General features: G+C 42.5%; 1 protein-coding gene across 3 annotated transcripts in view; it reads left to right on the top strand.

The window, feature by feature from the left end:
- The first annotated feature begins 1,678 nt into the window (after window positions 1-1,678).
- Fyco1 (FYVE and coiled-coil domain autophagy adaptor 1) overlaps window positions 1,679-17,487 on the top strand; it is an 88,692-nt gene continuing 72,883 nt past the window's right edge. For 2 of the 3 annotated variants that reach the window (XM_076575547.1, XM_006990784.4), the window contains exons 1-2: window positions 1,679-1,834; window positions 16,846-16,996. In XM_076575547.1, the coding sequence (XP_076431662.1) occupies window positions 16,942-16,996 (55 nt within the window). In that variant the 5' untranslated portion in view covers window positions 1,679-1,834; window positions 16,846-16,941. Of the gene's footprint in view, window positions 1,835-15,814; window positions 15,954-16,845; window positions 16,997-17,487 lie in introns of those variants that run through there. The other variant, XM_042281923.2, reaches the window with a different exon arrangement.

Raw genomic sequence — 17,487 nt, 5'->3', positions numbered from 1 at the left:
AATTAATAAAAAGTTTCCCTGTCATTATTTTTGGGAGCTGATGGTCTAAAGAAAGACCAGTTATACTCCAGGGGAATCTGTTGCCCTCTTCTGGCTTCCTTTCCTTTGTAGACAAAGCTGAGCATTTCGTATACCCGACAATGTCTTGGGTAGAGATGCCTCGGGGACCTTCCACTCCATCCTAGTTTACAGCTCTGTCCATTAGACAAGTGAGTTTGGTATTCCTTTACTTCTCTGAGCCTCAGTCTCCTCAGTTTTGAAGTACAGAAGTAACTCCTACCTACATCACAGAGTTGTGTTGAGTTTTAAACATAATGCTATATTGATTTTTGGTTAGGGTATGACATATTAGGTTCTTACAATCATCTGCTGCACAACATTTTGGTCAATGTTGAACCAAATATAACTGTGATCCCTTAAGACTAAATTGTCTAGTGATGTCATAGTCATCTTAATTTGTGTAACTATACCCTAGATGAAACGCCTAACTGTGAAGTTCTCAAAATGTACCATTACCCTTATATAAAACACCACTGTTTGAGGCCTGTCTTCTTTTCTTCTTCTTCTTCTTCTTCTTCTTCTTCTTCTTCTTCTTCTTCTTCTTCTTCTTCTTCTTCTTCTTCTTCTTCTCTATAAACTTATTCAGGGTCTAAGTTTCAAATAAGGGTGCTTGAAATCTCTCTCATCCTTAATATCCCAAAGCTGTTCAGACTGTGGTTGGAGCAAGTTTTTCTTACACCATTATGTTGATAATTCTTCATTTACATTGTCATCTCCTCCCACATCTCCCTTTTCTTTTTTGTTTTCCTTTGTTAACAGAAAAGGGAATCATTTCTATCAGGAGGATCCTTTTTATTCCCATCCACAAACTGCCAACTCCATCAAGTTAATATGTTATCTCATATACATCTCACGTAAAACATGAAATTAATTAAGAAATCTTTGTCCTTCCTGTGTGACTCTATCCTGAAAACATGAAATGCTGAGGCCTGGCATATGCCACTAATTAGCCAAGTTCTGTGAGGCAGACAGGCATTTCTAGCTAAAATGGTAAAAAAAAAAAAAAAAGTAAGGCAGAGTAAGTAGTGGCCAGCCAGAGCCAAGGAACAGAACCTAGTCACAGGCTGACATCTTATGTACTCTCCCTTTTCTTTAGTATGTTCATCGATACTGGTCTTGGAATGCAGTGTTTTATTGCATTAGGCTTCAGGATGCTTTTCAATGCAACAACAAGCAAAAACACAGGGCTGAGGAAGATAAGCATGGTAGGTAGTTCATTAGCACATAATTTCAAACACTGATTTATGTCTCTGTTAATGAGCAGGACCAAAAACTGAGAATTTAGGTCCAGCAATATGTAATGGGTTCATTCTTTTAGTTCAGTAAGTAAAAATTAATAGCACAAAATATTAATGAGCTATTTTTACATTGTTTGGGGGATTTTTGGATCAGATACATTATTTTATATTTATGGCTCACGCACAATTCAAAGCCAATCAGCCGCATCGCAAGTGCTTAACAATTGTAGCCAACAACCCTAGCTCAGGAGTCCACACAGATGACTTCCGGCCGGAACCGGGTATGCAAAGCTTGTTCAGGTTATCCCAAAGGAACGCCACTTCGTGGAGCATGCCGGGAGTTGTAGTTGGTGTCCATCGGCCCGTGGCACCCGATGGGAGTTGTAGGCCATCTGTGTGGAGCATGCCGGGAGTCGTAGTCCGCGCGCGCCCTTGGTGTACTGTGCGCTTCATGGCCGCTGGCAATACGCTCTCCTACTCTTCCGCTCGGCCTTAGAAAGTTTCGTTTCTGCCCGGCGGTGGACCCACGAGCGTGTGTAAGTGCCGCGGGCGGCCGGCGAGACTTCGGGGACCCTGGGGCCGTTCTGGACCCCGGCGCGGAGGCTTCTCGGGGCCATGGGTAGTCACCTGTTGCCGAGGCTGTCCCCTCCAACCCAGGGCGCCTGCCGCCTCGGGAGAACCCTCTGGCCAGAGGGACTGTCAGTACTCACGCTGTCTGTGGGGTCGGCTAGAAAGACCTTCAACACTGTTCCAAGACCTGAGCCGGCAGAAAGAGGGGCCACCCTGTGGAACTTCCCGGTGAAGCCGCCCTGTAAGGCGGAGCTTTGGCAGTACACCAGAAACTCCTGGCACAGGAGCTAAACCCAAGAGTTCTCGAGGGCATTGGGACTTAGTCTTCAGGAAGCCAACTCCTCCTCTTTGCAAGACTCCTGATGCCCCTTCGATCTAGGAAGGATAGTTTGTTCCTTTTTGTGTCCTCGCTGACCTTACCCACTTCCTTTGTGCCCAGGTGCAAGTACTCAAGGTGAAGTTTCTGGAAACACCTGTAGGACAACTTAGTATATCGAGTGTGATGGTAGCACTAAGCAGTGAGAGTTTGTCCTGTTGGCACCTAGGCTTGGGGGGTGGGGAGGGGGCGGGGCGATATCCTATTTTCATAAAAGAAGAGAACTTGTGGTAGCTCCCTATTAGTGCACTTAGGATACCTTGTGTCACTCTTCAGTGTCCCCACTGCTGCCTCCTGCAGAAAAACAGCACTTGTTGATATTGCCTATGTTGACCAGAGTCTCTCTGTGCCTCTGCTTGCCTGACTTACCACGGTGGTTTTCTTTCCAGAAAGAGAAATGGGTCAGGGGCTCTTAGGGGCAGAGGATCAGGGCTTAATCTACTTACAGCCTCTCTCTCAGCAGTGGGCCTTGTGGTATGAGGCAAAGTTAATTCCTCTGCCATCTGCCTGCTGCTGCTGAATGCAGGGGAAGGATGTTGAGCTACAGGTTTGTGCTTTTAGTGTTGTGACTTTCTTGATCGAATTGCTGCCCCCTGACCCTCTCATTCTGTGACAACCAGTTCTGCTGTGTTGAAATGCAGAATACTAGTTATGGGGCAGGATTGTTAGCATCCTGGAAATAAGCACAGTGCTGATTCTCAGCCTCCTTTCACTAAAAGGATCTGAAAAGACCATAGCTTTGGGAAACAGGGTTTATCTGCTATTGTTTAGTGTTTATCTCTGTATACCACTTCATTTATTTTGAAAATTGTTTATTTTATAAGAAAATAGGTAAAGTATACAGTCCTGCAATGTCATCCATATGTGTTTGTGTGTGTACATATATATATATATATATATGTGTGTGTGTGTGTGTGTGTATATATATATATATATATATATTCTTAATATTTTACTTTATTTTTGCAGTTGCTTTAGAATTTGGAAATGGTTTCAGGTTCCTTTGCTTCTTAGGGTTGGGGCTAGCATACCAGAATGGCTAAGAGCCAAGTGTTTAGCCCAGTTCTTTGGGGTGAGATAAAAGATATTGCTTATATTAGCAAAATTATCAATAACATCTAATGGCCTTGACCTATGTTGGTTCTTGAGGCTGGAGGCCTGCTGCCTTCAGAATACAGAGTACTCAAGAAATGTCAGTCTCTAGTCCTGGCTTCCCTTTCTTTATAGGGGAGGATTGGATGGTAGGTTACCTCTGATTTTTGGAGATTCCAAAAGCAAGATAATTGATAACTCAAGACTGGAGTGTATCAACCTGAGATAGAGGAAGTATGTTGACTATCTATGATCTTATGTTGGAAACCACTGGTAGAACTCAAGAGTTAGGTGTCACATTCTCTGCAAGCATTCCTAGCAGCAGAAAGGGTCGTATCTAGAGCCTATAAATTCAGAGGTACCTATAAGCAGAGGACATTTGTCTGTGGCCATGTTGACATCTGGTCACCTAGGTGGCTATTGTGTTCCTGCTTCTCTCAAGCAGCATTTGAACCTCAATTTGAGCAGTTACTATGGGGTAGAAATTGGAATGTTTCTGTGGGTCTACACTTGGAGAAATACTACCTACTTTCTAATTACTTTTTGATGAGTCACTAGAATTAACTAAAGTATCTATATTATCCTAGCTCATTCAACTCCCATTCTCCAACATTGGAACCACTTAGCCTGGTGGTTATAGTGGCCACCGATGGTCTTTTTGTTCATGAGGCTCTCTGGCATTTGAAAAGCACCAAGGGGCCATTTTAATTTGGTTCAGATCGCAGTGGTAGGGATAAGGACATATGCACATTGTGGTTCAGAGGGAAAGTGTAGGAGAACCTGTGGTTTTATTACCAATACTGTGGCCTAGTTTAGTTTCAGTACCTATGGGCTGGCCTATACAGTAGCCTGAGGTACTGCACTTTTGGCCTGAGGGGGGACATCACATTCAGGGATTTCTTAGCATTCAAAAAACTTGGTCCAAAAGAACCGTCAAGCAAAGTTTTCATGTACTTGGAGCTAGGCCAAGAGCAAAATTCCCACAGAGATTTAGTGTAAGTTTGGACAGCTGAACTAGAGATGGACAGTTGAAATGAAGCTGTAAGGAATTTGCTGAAGCTCTATCCCTGGATGTGTTTTGGTTTTGGTTTTTTTGAGACAGGGTTTCTCTGTGTAACAGCCTTAGCTGTTGTGGAACTCGCTTTGTAGACCAGGTTGATCTTGAACTCACAGAGATCCTCCTGCTTCAGTCTCCCAAGTGCTGGGATCAAAGGTGTGTGCTATTACACCGGCTAGACCTGGATGTTTTTTCCAGGACAACTGAAGACTTGGTCAGGAACATGGAGAAGATACTTTAAATCTTAGCTAAAGTTAGCCATTGAGAACATCTGTTCTTCCCCTTTCCTACTTTCTTAATCTTAATTCTTAATCTTCATGTGAAAGAAGATAAAGGTTCACCACCCCCCATATACACACGGCATCTGAAAAACAAGATAGAAAGTGGTCAGATAACTTCAAGTAAGCTAAATGTACATTGAGTCTCATCTAACCATGCTGTGATCTTCATCACATTCTTCATTGAATAATAAAGTTCACATAAATAGTCTAAAAGTCTGAACAAGGTACAAATTGACAGAACTCATCTACTCCTGCTAAGGGAAAGTGTTGTGTCCATTGCTCCTAGCTCAAGCTTCTGCCACCCTGGGTCTTAGTTTTATTCTTTTCCTGTCATGTCCCAGGGGCACACCAGAACCTAGACTCCAGACACCACCCCACCCCAGTTTGCCTAGTTGATATGGTCAGATCCACACATCTGGGAATAGAAAATGGCTCTGGGGAAATGTGTTGCCTGTTAGGCCACCATGACAAAATGCCACAAATTAGGCTTAAGTAACAGAAACTTCTTTTTCCACATCTCTGAGGTCCTAGATAAAGGCTTGCCTGGTCCTGAGGCCTCTTTTCATTTGCATCTGGCCACTCTCTCACTATATTCATGTATCTGTAGTGTCTTGTGTGCTCATAGTTCCCCTTACAAAAACAAATCACATTGAATCAGGACCTATCATCAAAACTTCATTTAATCTCATATATCTTTTTACTAAAGACTCTGTCTTCAAATACAATCATGTTCTAAGATATGGAGGTTAATAACTCAACCTAAGACCAGGTAGTAAACACAACATTGCCCCTAACAAGAAAGTTAGGTTACTGGGGACTAGTGGTGGGTGTACTAATTATTGTTCTGGATCAAGTAATGATTTCTGAGGAAGACATTAGAGAACAAACTGATGCACAATTCTTTCTGTCCAAAGTAAGACCAGAAAGACTAGAGGAGTTGGTTGGGGGAAGGTTTAGGGAGCATGAGGCAGAGCTCAGCCTTGATAAAGGACACAGAACATTGAAACCTGGAGCCAGAGCCTTGGCTCTGGATAGTCCAGGCCAACACAGCTAAGAAAGGATTAGTGAACAGTCCTGTCACCCAAGAAAATGGGACCTTATGTCCCAGACTAAGATGTGAACAACAGGTCCTAGAGAAATCCCCTAAGAACCCAGAACACTGTAGGTCTGTTTATACAGGCTAGGATAGAGGACATACTCCTCGTCCATCTCTGAATTACGTTATTCCACTCATTCTTGGAATAGTAGTTCTGGAAGAGTCTCACAATAAGGACAATATAATCTCCACAATTACATGGTAGATTATTTATGCACATAATTTGTGTTCAATAAAGAAACATTTTAAAATTGAAGAAATAGAATTTTCCCTATTTTTTATTTTATTTTGAGATTATAATATAATCACAACATTTTCCCCTTCCATATACTCCCTCCAAACTCTCTCCTATATCCCTCTTTGCTGTATTTTAAATTCATGGCCTCTTTTTTCAATAATTGTTGTTACATGGCATATGTTCCTAAATATAACCTGCTCAGTTTGAATAACATTACTCATAAGAATGTTCTCAGGGCTGACCACTTGATGTTGAATAACCAGTTGTTGTGCTCTTCCCTGGGAAAGACTGTTTCCCATTCTCAGCACTCTCTAGTTGCCTGTAGTTCTTTGTGTACAATTGAGGCCCCATGGTCTTGGTCCACTTTGACATGTTTTTTGTTGTCCTTTTTCAGCTCACATTTAGGCAGATTAGACTATTGGTGAAAAACTGTTGGTGTAGCTTCTACATCACTAGGAGACACAGTCTCACAGCATACTCCCAGATCCCTTGCCTCTTATAATCTTTCCACCCCTCTTCTACAATGTACCCTGAGCCTTATGTTCAGGAGTTGTTTTGAAGATGTATCTGTTAGGACTGGGCTCTACAACTTTGCATTTTGATTGGTTGTGGTTTTCTGTAGTGGTCTCCATCTGTTGTAAAGAGAAGTTCCCTTGATGAGAGATCAAGACTACACTTATTCTTGCGTATAAGGACAAATGGTTGAAAGTTTGCCCATGTTTCCAAAAATATTTGAAATATTTTTATTATTTACTTTTTGACATTTTAATTCCTCAAGGTTGTGTTTGGTTTATGTACTAAGTATCTATATTCTGTTTCACTCATTTGGCAAGTGACTTACTGAGGATTCTTCATATACTTGAACTGTACTAAGAACTGGGGAAATAGGAACAGTAATGGAGTTATTAGGACAAGTACAAAGAATAATGATTAACAGATAAAGTACTGTGATATAAATAGTACCAAGAACCATAGAAGGAGAATGTGAGACTCTGGAACAAAGGCTTAGACTAATGAGTGCTGGACAGTTTGTTTTCATCAAAGTATTTATCAGGCCTCTAATGATTTTTCTCATTTATAAATTTATTGGAGACATGTCTGTTTTTCCCATTATGCAAAATTCCTAGAAGCCAAGGCTCCTCACCACCACTGTTGTTCACAGTTAAAACATCCCTATTCCTGAATGAGACCTTCTTCCTTTATAATGGTGCCCAAAATACCTTTTGTCTGGCTATCAGCTTCTTAGCACCAGAGGTTACTCAAGCTTCCTCAAGGCCATGCTTAGTGGCTGTTGTGGTTTGGATGTGAAATGTACCCCCATAGTCTCAGGTGTTTGAACCCATAACCCCTACTTGACAGGGCTGTTTGGGAAGGTTGTGAATCCTTTGGGAGGTGGAACCTCACTGGAGGAAGTAGATTACTTAAGGCAGAACTTGAGGTACCCACTTCTTGTTCACTTTGCTTTCTAAATGCTGACTGGCCCTTCAGGTCATACTGCCATGCCTTTCTTGCTATAATGGAATATATCTACTTGAATTGTAAGCCAGAATAAAACCTCCCTTAAGTTGATTTGGTGAAGTGTCTTCTAGTAGCAATGAGGAAAGTAACTATGAGGGACTGTGTCATATACTATCAAAGACTCAGTTTTTAAATTACAGTCAACTACTCTGACTCATTGACATTCTGGTCCAGCAAAGACCCTGGAGGTAATGCCTTTGCCATCTGCCATTTCCTCATCTTGGTGGCATGTATCTTTGTTGGAGGCAGTTCATTGTTGAAGTAGTTGTTCTGGAAACATGCCTCATCTTTACCTCCTAGATGTTTTCTTTGGGCTTTCCAGCAGTGGAACTATGGTTCCAGCCCCAAAGTTAGACATGTAGCCTTTTCCTTGGAGCCACTGTTATTTTCTTTAAAAGACACCTAGAGGAACTAGAGAGATGGCTCAGCAGTTAAGAGCACTGGCTGCTCTCCCAAAGTACCCAGGTTCAATTCCCAGCACTCACATGGCAGCTCACAGCTGTCTGTAACACCAATTCTAAGGGATCTGGCACCCTCCTACAGACATATGTGCAGGCAAATACTCCAATGCACTAAAAGTAAACAAGACATGTGGATTCTCTCAAGTTCAGGGCAACTGCATTGGGCTCAGATCTTTCTTACCCTGTTCTGAATCCATGGGCCAAATTGTGGTTGGTTGGTTTGTGATCTAGGGAAATGACTAAGGAACCTCATAATTGTTGAGAGGGAAGGAGCCAAGAGAAGGTTCAAGGAACAATGGCAATGTCATAAATCCTCATTCCCTTTAAAAGATAATTGGAAGAGGGAGGGTTCAGAAAGATGACCCAGACATGCAGCTTGGAAGTACTTTAATTATAGGTCCAAGGAGTTGGATCACCTAATGAGCCTTTGTTCACATGGGCTGAAATGCCTGCCTCTGTGCTAGGCTCTGGAAGTCCCTACGGAGTACCATAGGGTAGAATTTCTTAGTGAAATTCTAGTGAGTGTGGCCTGCCTGTTCAGCAACAGTTACCAGTTCAAGCCAATGGGACTTCCTGGTCTAAGGTAAAAAGTACCAATCAAAGGCACCCATCTCTGTTGTTTGTGACCAGGTATACACTGCTGGGTGTGTTGACCCAGGTCAAGGCTATTTACTCTTCCAGAAAGGCCATCTGCCTTTTGATATCATGTATTTATTTTGATTAAAGTGGAATTTACAGTTGTTTCGCTTTGTTTGGAACTGGGGAGGAATCCAGATATACCCTGTTCTCTCTGGGTCACTTCTTAGTTGTTGTCTTAGGAAAGCATAGCAAGGTTGATTTCCACATCCTAGCTGCCTCCCCTTATGATTCTTCCTGATGTGGCTCCTCAGACACTGTGTTGTTTATGCCTGAGCCAGTTTGCAGGCAACATTGTGAATACTAGTCATTTGAACAATGGTGTAAGTAAGCTTTAGGCTGAGTGTCTTTGTTTCTTAGTTTGGACTTAATATACTGTATGTGATGTGTAGGGCATCTGGGCAAGTGTAGAGTTAATTTGGGAATCAGAGAACATCCTTCACCTCTAAAAGAATACCTTGGTCATGAGTAGAAACTCAGTACTTGGTCCTAGGTAAAAGTAATAATTTTTTTAAACAACATATTTAGTCTTTTCTTCTTTGCCAGGAAGTTGAATGGCTTAAAGTATTTGGATAAGCTTAAACATAATATTGAGTTGTTGACAAGAAAGACTATAGCTACATGTGTGGAAGCTCTGGTATTTTCTGATTTAGGGGAACAGTCTGCTCAAGAGTTGTAGACATCAGAGCAGACTTCATCATTCTAGAAGTTGCGTAGAGACACAAGAAGGAAGTTGACCATGGTGTGGAGATTGCCCCCTTCTGTGTCTTCCCTTGTTAATAAGTCTCCAGATCAAGGATACAGTATTTCAAGGAATTCCATGGAAACAGTATTGTCGGGATAGCAATGTTCTCCTCAGGGAGTTTTGATGTTCTTCCTGAGTCACTGAGGTGACTGCCCAGAGTGTAGCCTGTTGTGTTGTTGTTGTTTTAAGCTCATTGACCAGTGGTTCTCAACATGTGGGTTGTAACCCCCATAGGGGTCATATGTCAGATATTCTGCATATTAAATATTTACATTATGACTCATAAGAGTAGCAAAATTACAATTATGAAGTAACAATGTGATAATTTTATGGTTGGGATCACCACAACAGGAACAATGGTTCTTAACCTATGGGTCGAAACCCCTTTGGGGAGGGTGTCAAACGACTCTTTCACTGCAGTTGCCTAAGACCATCAGAAAACACAGATATTTACATTATGATACATAACAGTAGCAAAATTACAGTTATGAAGTGGCAACAAAAATAATTTTATGGTTGGAGGTCAACATGAGGAACTGTATTAAAGGGTCATAGCATTAGGAAGGTTGAGAACCAGTGGTATTAAAATGTTGTGGCATTAGGAAAGCTGAAAACCACTGTCATAGACTCTGGAAAATTAGCATGTGAAATCAGTAATGGGGAACAGTTCACCCTGTGACCTGGGAACTTGATACCAGCCAAGTACAACCAAAATAAGGTCCCATAGAGAGTGCCATGGACATATTATTGTGCCATGAACAACGAGCAGCAGTTCTCAAGCACCACAAAATTTAGTTGGTTTGTGTGTGTGTGTGTGTGTGTGTGTGTGTGTGTGTGTGTGTGTGTGTGTGTGTGTTTAAGACTAGGCCTCAGCTGGGCAGTCGTGGTGCATGCCTTTAATCCCAGCACTTGGAAGGCAGAGCCAGGCGGATTTCTGTGAGTTCAAGGCCAGCCTGGTCTACAGAGTGAAATCCAGGACAGGCACCAAAACTACACAGAGAAACACTGTCTCAAAAAAAAAAAAAAAAAAAAACCTAAATAAATAAATAAAATAAAACTGGGTCTCACTATGTAGCCCTGGATGGCCTGGAATTCCCTATGTAGACTAGGTTTGATTCTAACTCACAGAAATATACTTATCTCTGCCTCTTGAATGCTGGGAGCTCAGCTACAAAATCATAAAAGAATCCATTTTTGTATGTATCCAGCTTCCTTGTGCCAAGATCTTGGTTTAATTGGCATACATCTTTTCCTTAAGGCCAGATTCCAAATAGCTAGAATCTAGAAAATTCACTGGGTTGTATGATACACACATGCTCCCATCCCCAGCCTGGATGTTAGCTACAGTTGCTTGTTCTAACCTCTTTCCCAAGCTCCCCTCCCCCAGGAGCATGCACCTCAGCCTCTTTTTAACACTTATGTTGCCTGTGCATACAGCCATGGGCTTCATGGATTAAGGGTGCAGTCATCTTCCTTCATGATTGCATCTGGAAGTCACATGCCCTAGGTTGGTAACAATGGAATGAGTAGTGCAGGAAAGCTGTAGACTTCATCTTCACTATACCTCCTCTCTTCTACCTGCTTCTTTTCAGGGACATCCTGGCAACTCAGTGGTCATCACAGGGAATCTATCACTCTTTCCTTTTAGCATACAGAAGTAAATTGTCCCTTTGTGAGCCCCCATCATGTTTAAAAAAATTACCACACTTCTTCTTTGAGGGGAAATATAATTCACAGTTAGGTGAGTTTTTATTTATTATCATTGGGGTTTGTGTTTGTTTTTTTTTTTTCTGATTTGTTGTTGTTTAGGGATTTTGGTTATTTTTGTTGTTTTTGTTTTGTTTTTGGTTTTTGAGTACTGGGGCTTGAACCCATGCTTTGAGTATCCCTAGGCAAGCACTACCAGTAGGGCTACAACCCTAGCCCTCTGGTTTTTGTTTTGAGATAGAGTCTTACTACATATCCCAGCTGTTTATATAGAACAGGCTAGATTTGAACTCACAGCAGTCCTCTTGTTTCAGCCTCTCAATTGCTAGGATTATGGTTGTACTACCAAGTCCAGTTCATTGTGTGAATTTTGACACATGCCACCATAAACAAGATACAGAGCATAGTTGTTCCATTTCCTCTACTACCACATGCCCTTTTGCAGTTATACCCATCTGTTCCCCATTTTCTGCAACAAGTATTCTGGTTTCTCTTTGAAAAAAACATTGTATTAACATAAGCATAAAATATATAACCTTTCCAGGGGTTTCTTTAAACTCAGAACAACACCTTGAAGGCTCAATGCCTGGTTGTAATTTCTATGACTCATTTCTCTTTATTGCCAAGTACCTAGGAGTTGTTATCTATAGCCCCGCGTGGGCCACTTGTATTCTATCTGGATACCAGATGTTTTTCTCTTGTTCTCCTTGATAGATAGCTTCTTAGATAGTTACTGTTGCTATAATATTTCACCATGACCAAAAGCCACTTGAGGAAGAAAGAGTTTATTTGGCTTATACTTCCACATCATAGTCCATTACTGAAGGAAATCATGGCAGGAACTCAAACAGGGCAGGAAGCTAGAGCTGATGCAGAGGCCACAGAGGGCTACTGCTTATTGGTTTGCTCCTCATGGCTTGCTCACCCTGTTTTCTTTTAGAACCTAAAACCCCAGCCCATAAGTGGCCCCATCCACAATGGTTGAGGCCCTCCCACATCAATCACTAATTTAAAAAAATAACCTACAAACTTGCCTACAACCTGATCTTATGAAGGCATTTTCTCAATTGAGGTTCTCTCTTCTCAGATGACTATAGTTTGTGTCAGGTTGACATAAAACTAGCCAGCATAATTGACCCCTTGTCAGCTTGACACACAAACACATCATTGTTAAGCTACAACCTTTCCTTTCTTGTTCATCCCCATGGTCACACATTAATATTAACATCACAACATAAAACATTTTACAAACTTAAGAAGTCTAATAGTCTTACAAATGCCAATACTTTAAAAAAATTGTCTCTAAAAAAAAATTGAAGTTTCCCAACTGCAGACTCCTATAAAATCAAAAATAAGTTAGATACTTTCTTACCTCAAGAGCAACGAACCAGAGCATAGTCAAAATCTAAACAAAGCAAAGCCAAACTCCAACTTTGTAAATAACTCAGTGTCCAAGGTCTGGAATCCACTCACAGTCTTCTGGGCTCCTCCACAGGGCCTGGGTCACTTCTGTTCCACTCTCTTCAGCACACATAGCTTGTCTCCTAAGCTCAGGCAGACTCCATTCCATGGCTGTTGCTGTACTTGGCAGTCAACCAATGGTATTGGCATATCCAAAATGCTTGGGTCTCTTGTTGCAGCTGAGCTATACTTTGACCAGTAGCCTCTCCTGTGCTCTCTTCAGGGACTGCAGCCCTGCCACATAGAGCCAAGCCTCAGCTACTCTCTATGACCCTTTCATGTCTTCAGCCTATACCACTTGGGTGACTCTTACACAGCTAAGTTCAGCACCAGCATGAGGTAGAACCTTGGCCTCTCCTGGAACACAGTTTCTGTCTGCTGACCCTGAGGAAACACTTTCTAGAGGACTTCACCTTGATGATGTTGGTCTCTCTTAATCACAGCTGATTCTTCAGCCTCAACTGACCAGCATCCATTGTCCCAGCAAAGCAAAGGTTTCACTTTAGTGTTTCTGATCTCTTGTTAATCACAGTCAATTCTTCAGCCCAGCTGTCTAGAACCACAGGTTCTTAGTCCAAAATAGCAAACAGCATTAGTAGAGTCTTTAAGGAACTCTCACCAGGCCTCTATCATCAGCATTGTTCTCAATGTTGTCTTCCAAGCGCCTACAGAACAGCCCACTGAAGTCTCAACACTCAATGGCTTTTTTAGCCCAAAGTTCCAAAGTTCTTCCACAATCTTCTCCAAAACAGCATGGGCACAACAATAACCCCACTTCTGGTATCAGTTTCTGTCTTAGTTAGGATTAGTATTGCTATAATGAAATACCATCACCAAAAGCAACTTGGGGAGGAAAGGGTTTATTTGACTTATTCTTCCACATCACTGTTCATCATTGAGGGAAGTCAGGACAGGAACTCTCCAGCAGAGCAAGAAGCTGAAGGCAGGAAATTATGCAGAAGCAATGGAGAAGTGCTGCTTACTGTCTTGCTCCTCTTGACTTGCTCGACAGTTTTCCTATAGAACCCAGGACTAGTAATTCATGGGTAGCCCCACCCACAATGAGCTGGACCATCTCACATCAGTCACTAATTAAGGAAATGTCCTACAGGCTTGTATGGAAGCATTTTCTTAATTGAGACTCCCTCCTCTCAGATGAGGTTAACTTGTATCAAATTACATAAAACTAGCCAGCATGTTGCTCAGCTTCAGCAAAGCTGGACTGTACCTTATGAGCCTCTCTGCCTACACAAAACATCTAATAAAGGGTGATGATAGGGCCACATGTAGATAGTGATGATACAGAGTCATTCCTACCTTACCAATAGGGGCTGTACTGGTTAGATTTCATGTTTGTTTGTTTGTTTGTTTGTTTTGTCAGCTTGACACAAGCCAGGGTTATATGGGGAGAAGGAACTTTAATAGAGACATCAGATTGGCCCAGAGGCAGGTTTTGGGGGCATTTTCTTAATGAATGCTGTGGGAAGGGCCCAGCCTACTGCAGGCAGTACCTCCCTTGGGCAGATGGTCTTGGCTTGAATAAGAAAGCAGGCTAAGTAAGCCATGAAGAACAAGCTAGTAAGCAGTGTGCCTCTATGACCTCTCCTTCAGTTCCTGCCTCTGGGTTTCTGTCACATGTTCCTGCCCTGACTTCCTTTCATGACTGACTATAACTGTAAACTGAAATAAACCTTTTTCTCCTCAAATTGCTTTTAATCATCAAGGGGTTTTTGTTTTGATTTGGTTTGGCTTTTGGTTTTTCAAGACAGGGTTTCTCTGTGTAGCCCTAGCTGTCATGGAACTTGCTCTACAGACCAGACTGGCCTTGAACTCAGAGATCCACCTGCCTCTACCTTCTGAAGGCTGGGATTAAAGGCATGAGCCACCACCACCCAGCTTGATCATGGTGTTTTATCTCAGTAATAGAAAGCAAACTAAGACAGAGACTGTCTGCCTGGGCCTTGTGTGAAGAGGCTAGGGGCTGAAGAGATGGCTCGGTGGTTAAGAGCATTGGCTGTTTTTCCAGAGGTCCTGAGTTCAATTCCCAGCAACCACATGGTGGCACACAACTATATGTAGTGAGATCAGATGCCCTTTTCTGGGGTGCAGGCATGCATGCAGATAGAGCACTTGTGTACATAAAATAAATAAATAAATAAATAAATATTTTTTTAATTAAGGGGAAAAAAAAGGTTAACTGAGCATAGGCTTTGGCGCTCTCTAGAGCTATGACTAAACTCTACCTGGTCTCTGTGTTCAGCATGTAACCTAGGAGAAACACTGGGATGAGAAGCTAGCTTCTCATAAACCACTCCTGTCCCCAGTCTATTATACTTGATGAATGGTACCAGTATTTGTTGGGGGCCTTTATAGAGTGGTTCAAGAACTCCTGAACCTTGACTCTGTGAAGTTCTGTGTCATGCATTAGTGGGACTGTGGTCTAGCTAAGTGCCTGGCTCTTTTTTCCTGGGCTTGAGAAGTCCTCTATGTTTTCACTGAGTCACAACTGTGTTGGCTTGTGAGTTAAAAATAGACAAGCCTATGCTGACCTGACCAGTCACCTGACTGGTCACTAAAATGCTTATAAATATTTGGAGTTGTGTATGGCTAAGGCCATTTCCTTTCCAGGGCTTCCTTGTCCCATCTCCTGAAGCTAGAAGGAAGCCCAGCACTGAATGAGTAAGAGCTGGCACATGTTAGATAGACTCAGTGTGGCATGTTATTGGGAACCACTGAAGTTGAAGGTAGTTCCTAGGAGCCAGTAGAAGAGTTAAGTCATTTTCTGTAGTGATGATTATGCTGTCCTAAAGGTTCAGCAGGATTTACTGGGAAAACCCCAGGTTTGAAATCACATAGAACAGTAATCAAGTCAGCTCTACTCATTGACCTTGGGCCTTAGGTTACAGAACATCAGATTTTCCTTTGTAAACAGGAAGGTGTTTACCTTACCATGATGATTGTGAAAAGTAAGTGCTCTCTGTAAAATAGACCAGAGCCCTGAGCAGGCTGTCAGTAATGTGGCTGCTACTGTCCTTATAGTAGACATTGCACCTTCACACAAGATACTTAAAGGGTAAATTAAAGCATCTGAAAGGTCTTGAGTCCAAATGCATAGTCATAACTCCCTTCCAGGTGCTCACATTCCTTTTTGTTGGTCTTCAGACACTACTGTGTCCTTAAATGACATTAACAGCTGCCCAAGTAGGGGACTCTCCAAGCTGGAGAAAACTATGACTGAGCTTAAAATAGTACTTTATCCTGGGCTGGAGGGAGGGCTATGTAGGCTCCTGGGTGGCAGGTCAAGGAGTATTTTCACCCTCGGGTTTAGCAGAACACGGGGCAGAAGAGGCTCAAACCACTGACAATGGAGGAGCCACTTTCTACTAGACAGGCCATGCTGTCCCTGTCAGAAGCAGGGTATGTATCCCCTGCCTCTTGCCCCCACCCCCAACCCCCAACACTGCCTAACTAGAAATTTCTGACTGTTCCTTTGAAAGGAATATGAGAAAAGTGGCTCTGAACAGAGCTGGCTCCTCAAGGTTTAGGGATGTCAAAATTTGAAATAAGCAGGTTTGACCTCTGTGGAAAAACGGTAAGGGAGTCACTGAAGACTTTTCTGAGGATGAAATATGAGGCACTTCTGTCCTAAGAGACAGGATGGGCAGCTCAGAAATAACCAATTATTGCTATTAAGTTGATCTTGCTTCTTGCTAAGTCTGTATTTTAGTTAGGGTTTCTATTACTGTGATAAAGACTGACCAAAAGCAGCTTGGGGAAAAAAAGAGTATATTTTATCTTAAAACTCTCCAGTCACATTCCCATTACTGAGGGACACCAAGGCAGGAACTGGAGTAGAAGTCATGGAAGAGTGCTGCTGACTGAAATGTTCCTCATGACTTGCTCAGCCTGCTTTCTTACACCATCCAGGACCACCTGCCCAATGGTGGCACCAACTACAATGGGCTGGGCCTTCCCACATCAATCACTAAATAAGGAAATGCTCTAGAGGCTTGTCCACAGGCCAATCATAAGAGGCATTTTTCTCACTTGTGGTTCCCTCTTTGATAACTTTAGCTGTTTCAAGTTGACAAACAAAACTAAACAAAACGTATCTTGTGTCAAGTTGACAAACCAAAGAACAGTTTAGAAGCATGTCATAGTGTCAGAGTATAAGCACTTCAGAAGCAAACTTGAGAGTACCTGCTAACAAGATTCACACAGAAAAGGTCAATCCATCTCTTCAAGGAAAGGGCCTAGAGTGGAGGTCCTCTACATTCTTTAAACTGTGGTTGGTCTCTTCCCTGTACAGGTGTCACCATGAAGTCTGACCACTGCTGACTGGCAGCCACACAGCACTGAAGTGATAGTCTGTCTTGGACCTACACATCCCAGAAAGGGGGACACCATGGCTTCTAACAGCGCTGAGACCCAGCTCCAGAGGATCATCCGTGATCTACAAGGTCTGCTTGAGTGGCTGGTGAATTGGGCTTGGTTTTGAGGAACTTGGGCCTGTGCCCTGGCTGTTGATTATCAGAATTCAGCCCTTTCCTCTTCGTTCACACATAGTATGCATCATATTAAAATATTTGGTTCTCAGATAGCCAGCCTCTGTGCAATGGGAGGGCTTACTTTATACTCCTCTCATAGCAACACAGCTAGTTTGTGAACAAAATCAAATACCAGTGAGAGGACTGGGGCTAGTTTCAGCTCTTTGTGCTTTAGGCTGCCTAGTTGCCTTTGGTGGAGTCACCCCCACCCCTTGTTGGACTTCGGTGAGCTTGACTTTAGGGGGAGGAACATTCTCCTGTCTTCAAGCACCAAGGCAGGTGATTTACTTGGAGGTTTCATGTTGCCTCTCCCCACACCAGCCCCTAGCCACTGGTGGCCATTGTCCCATACATTTTAGTACCAGGCCTACTACTTCCAGGCTTCCTGAGGGAGTCACTTGGGT

This window comes from Peromyscus maniculatus, chromosome 7 (genome assembly GCF_049852395.1).
Source record: "Peromyscus maniculatus bairdii isolate BWxNUB_F1_BW_parent chromosome 7, HU_Pman_BW_mat_3.1, whole genome shotgun sequence".
Classification (NCBI taxonomy): Eukaryota; Metazoa; Chordata; class Mammalia; order Rodentia; family Cricetidae; genus Peromyscus; species Peromyscus maniculatus.
This window is presented reverse-complemented; position numbering and strand designations above follow the sequence as displayed.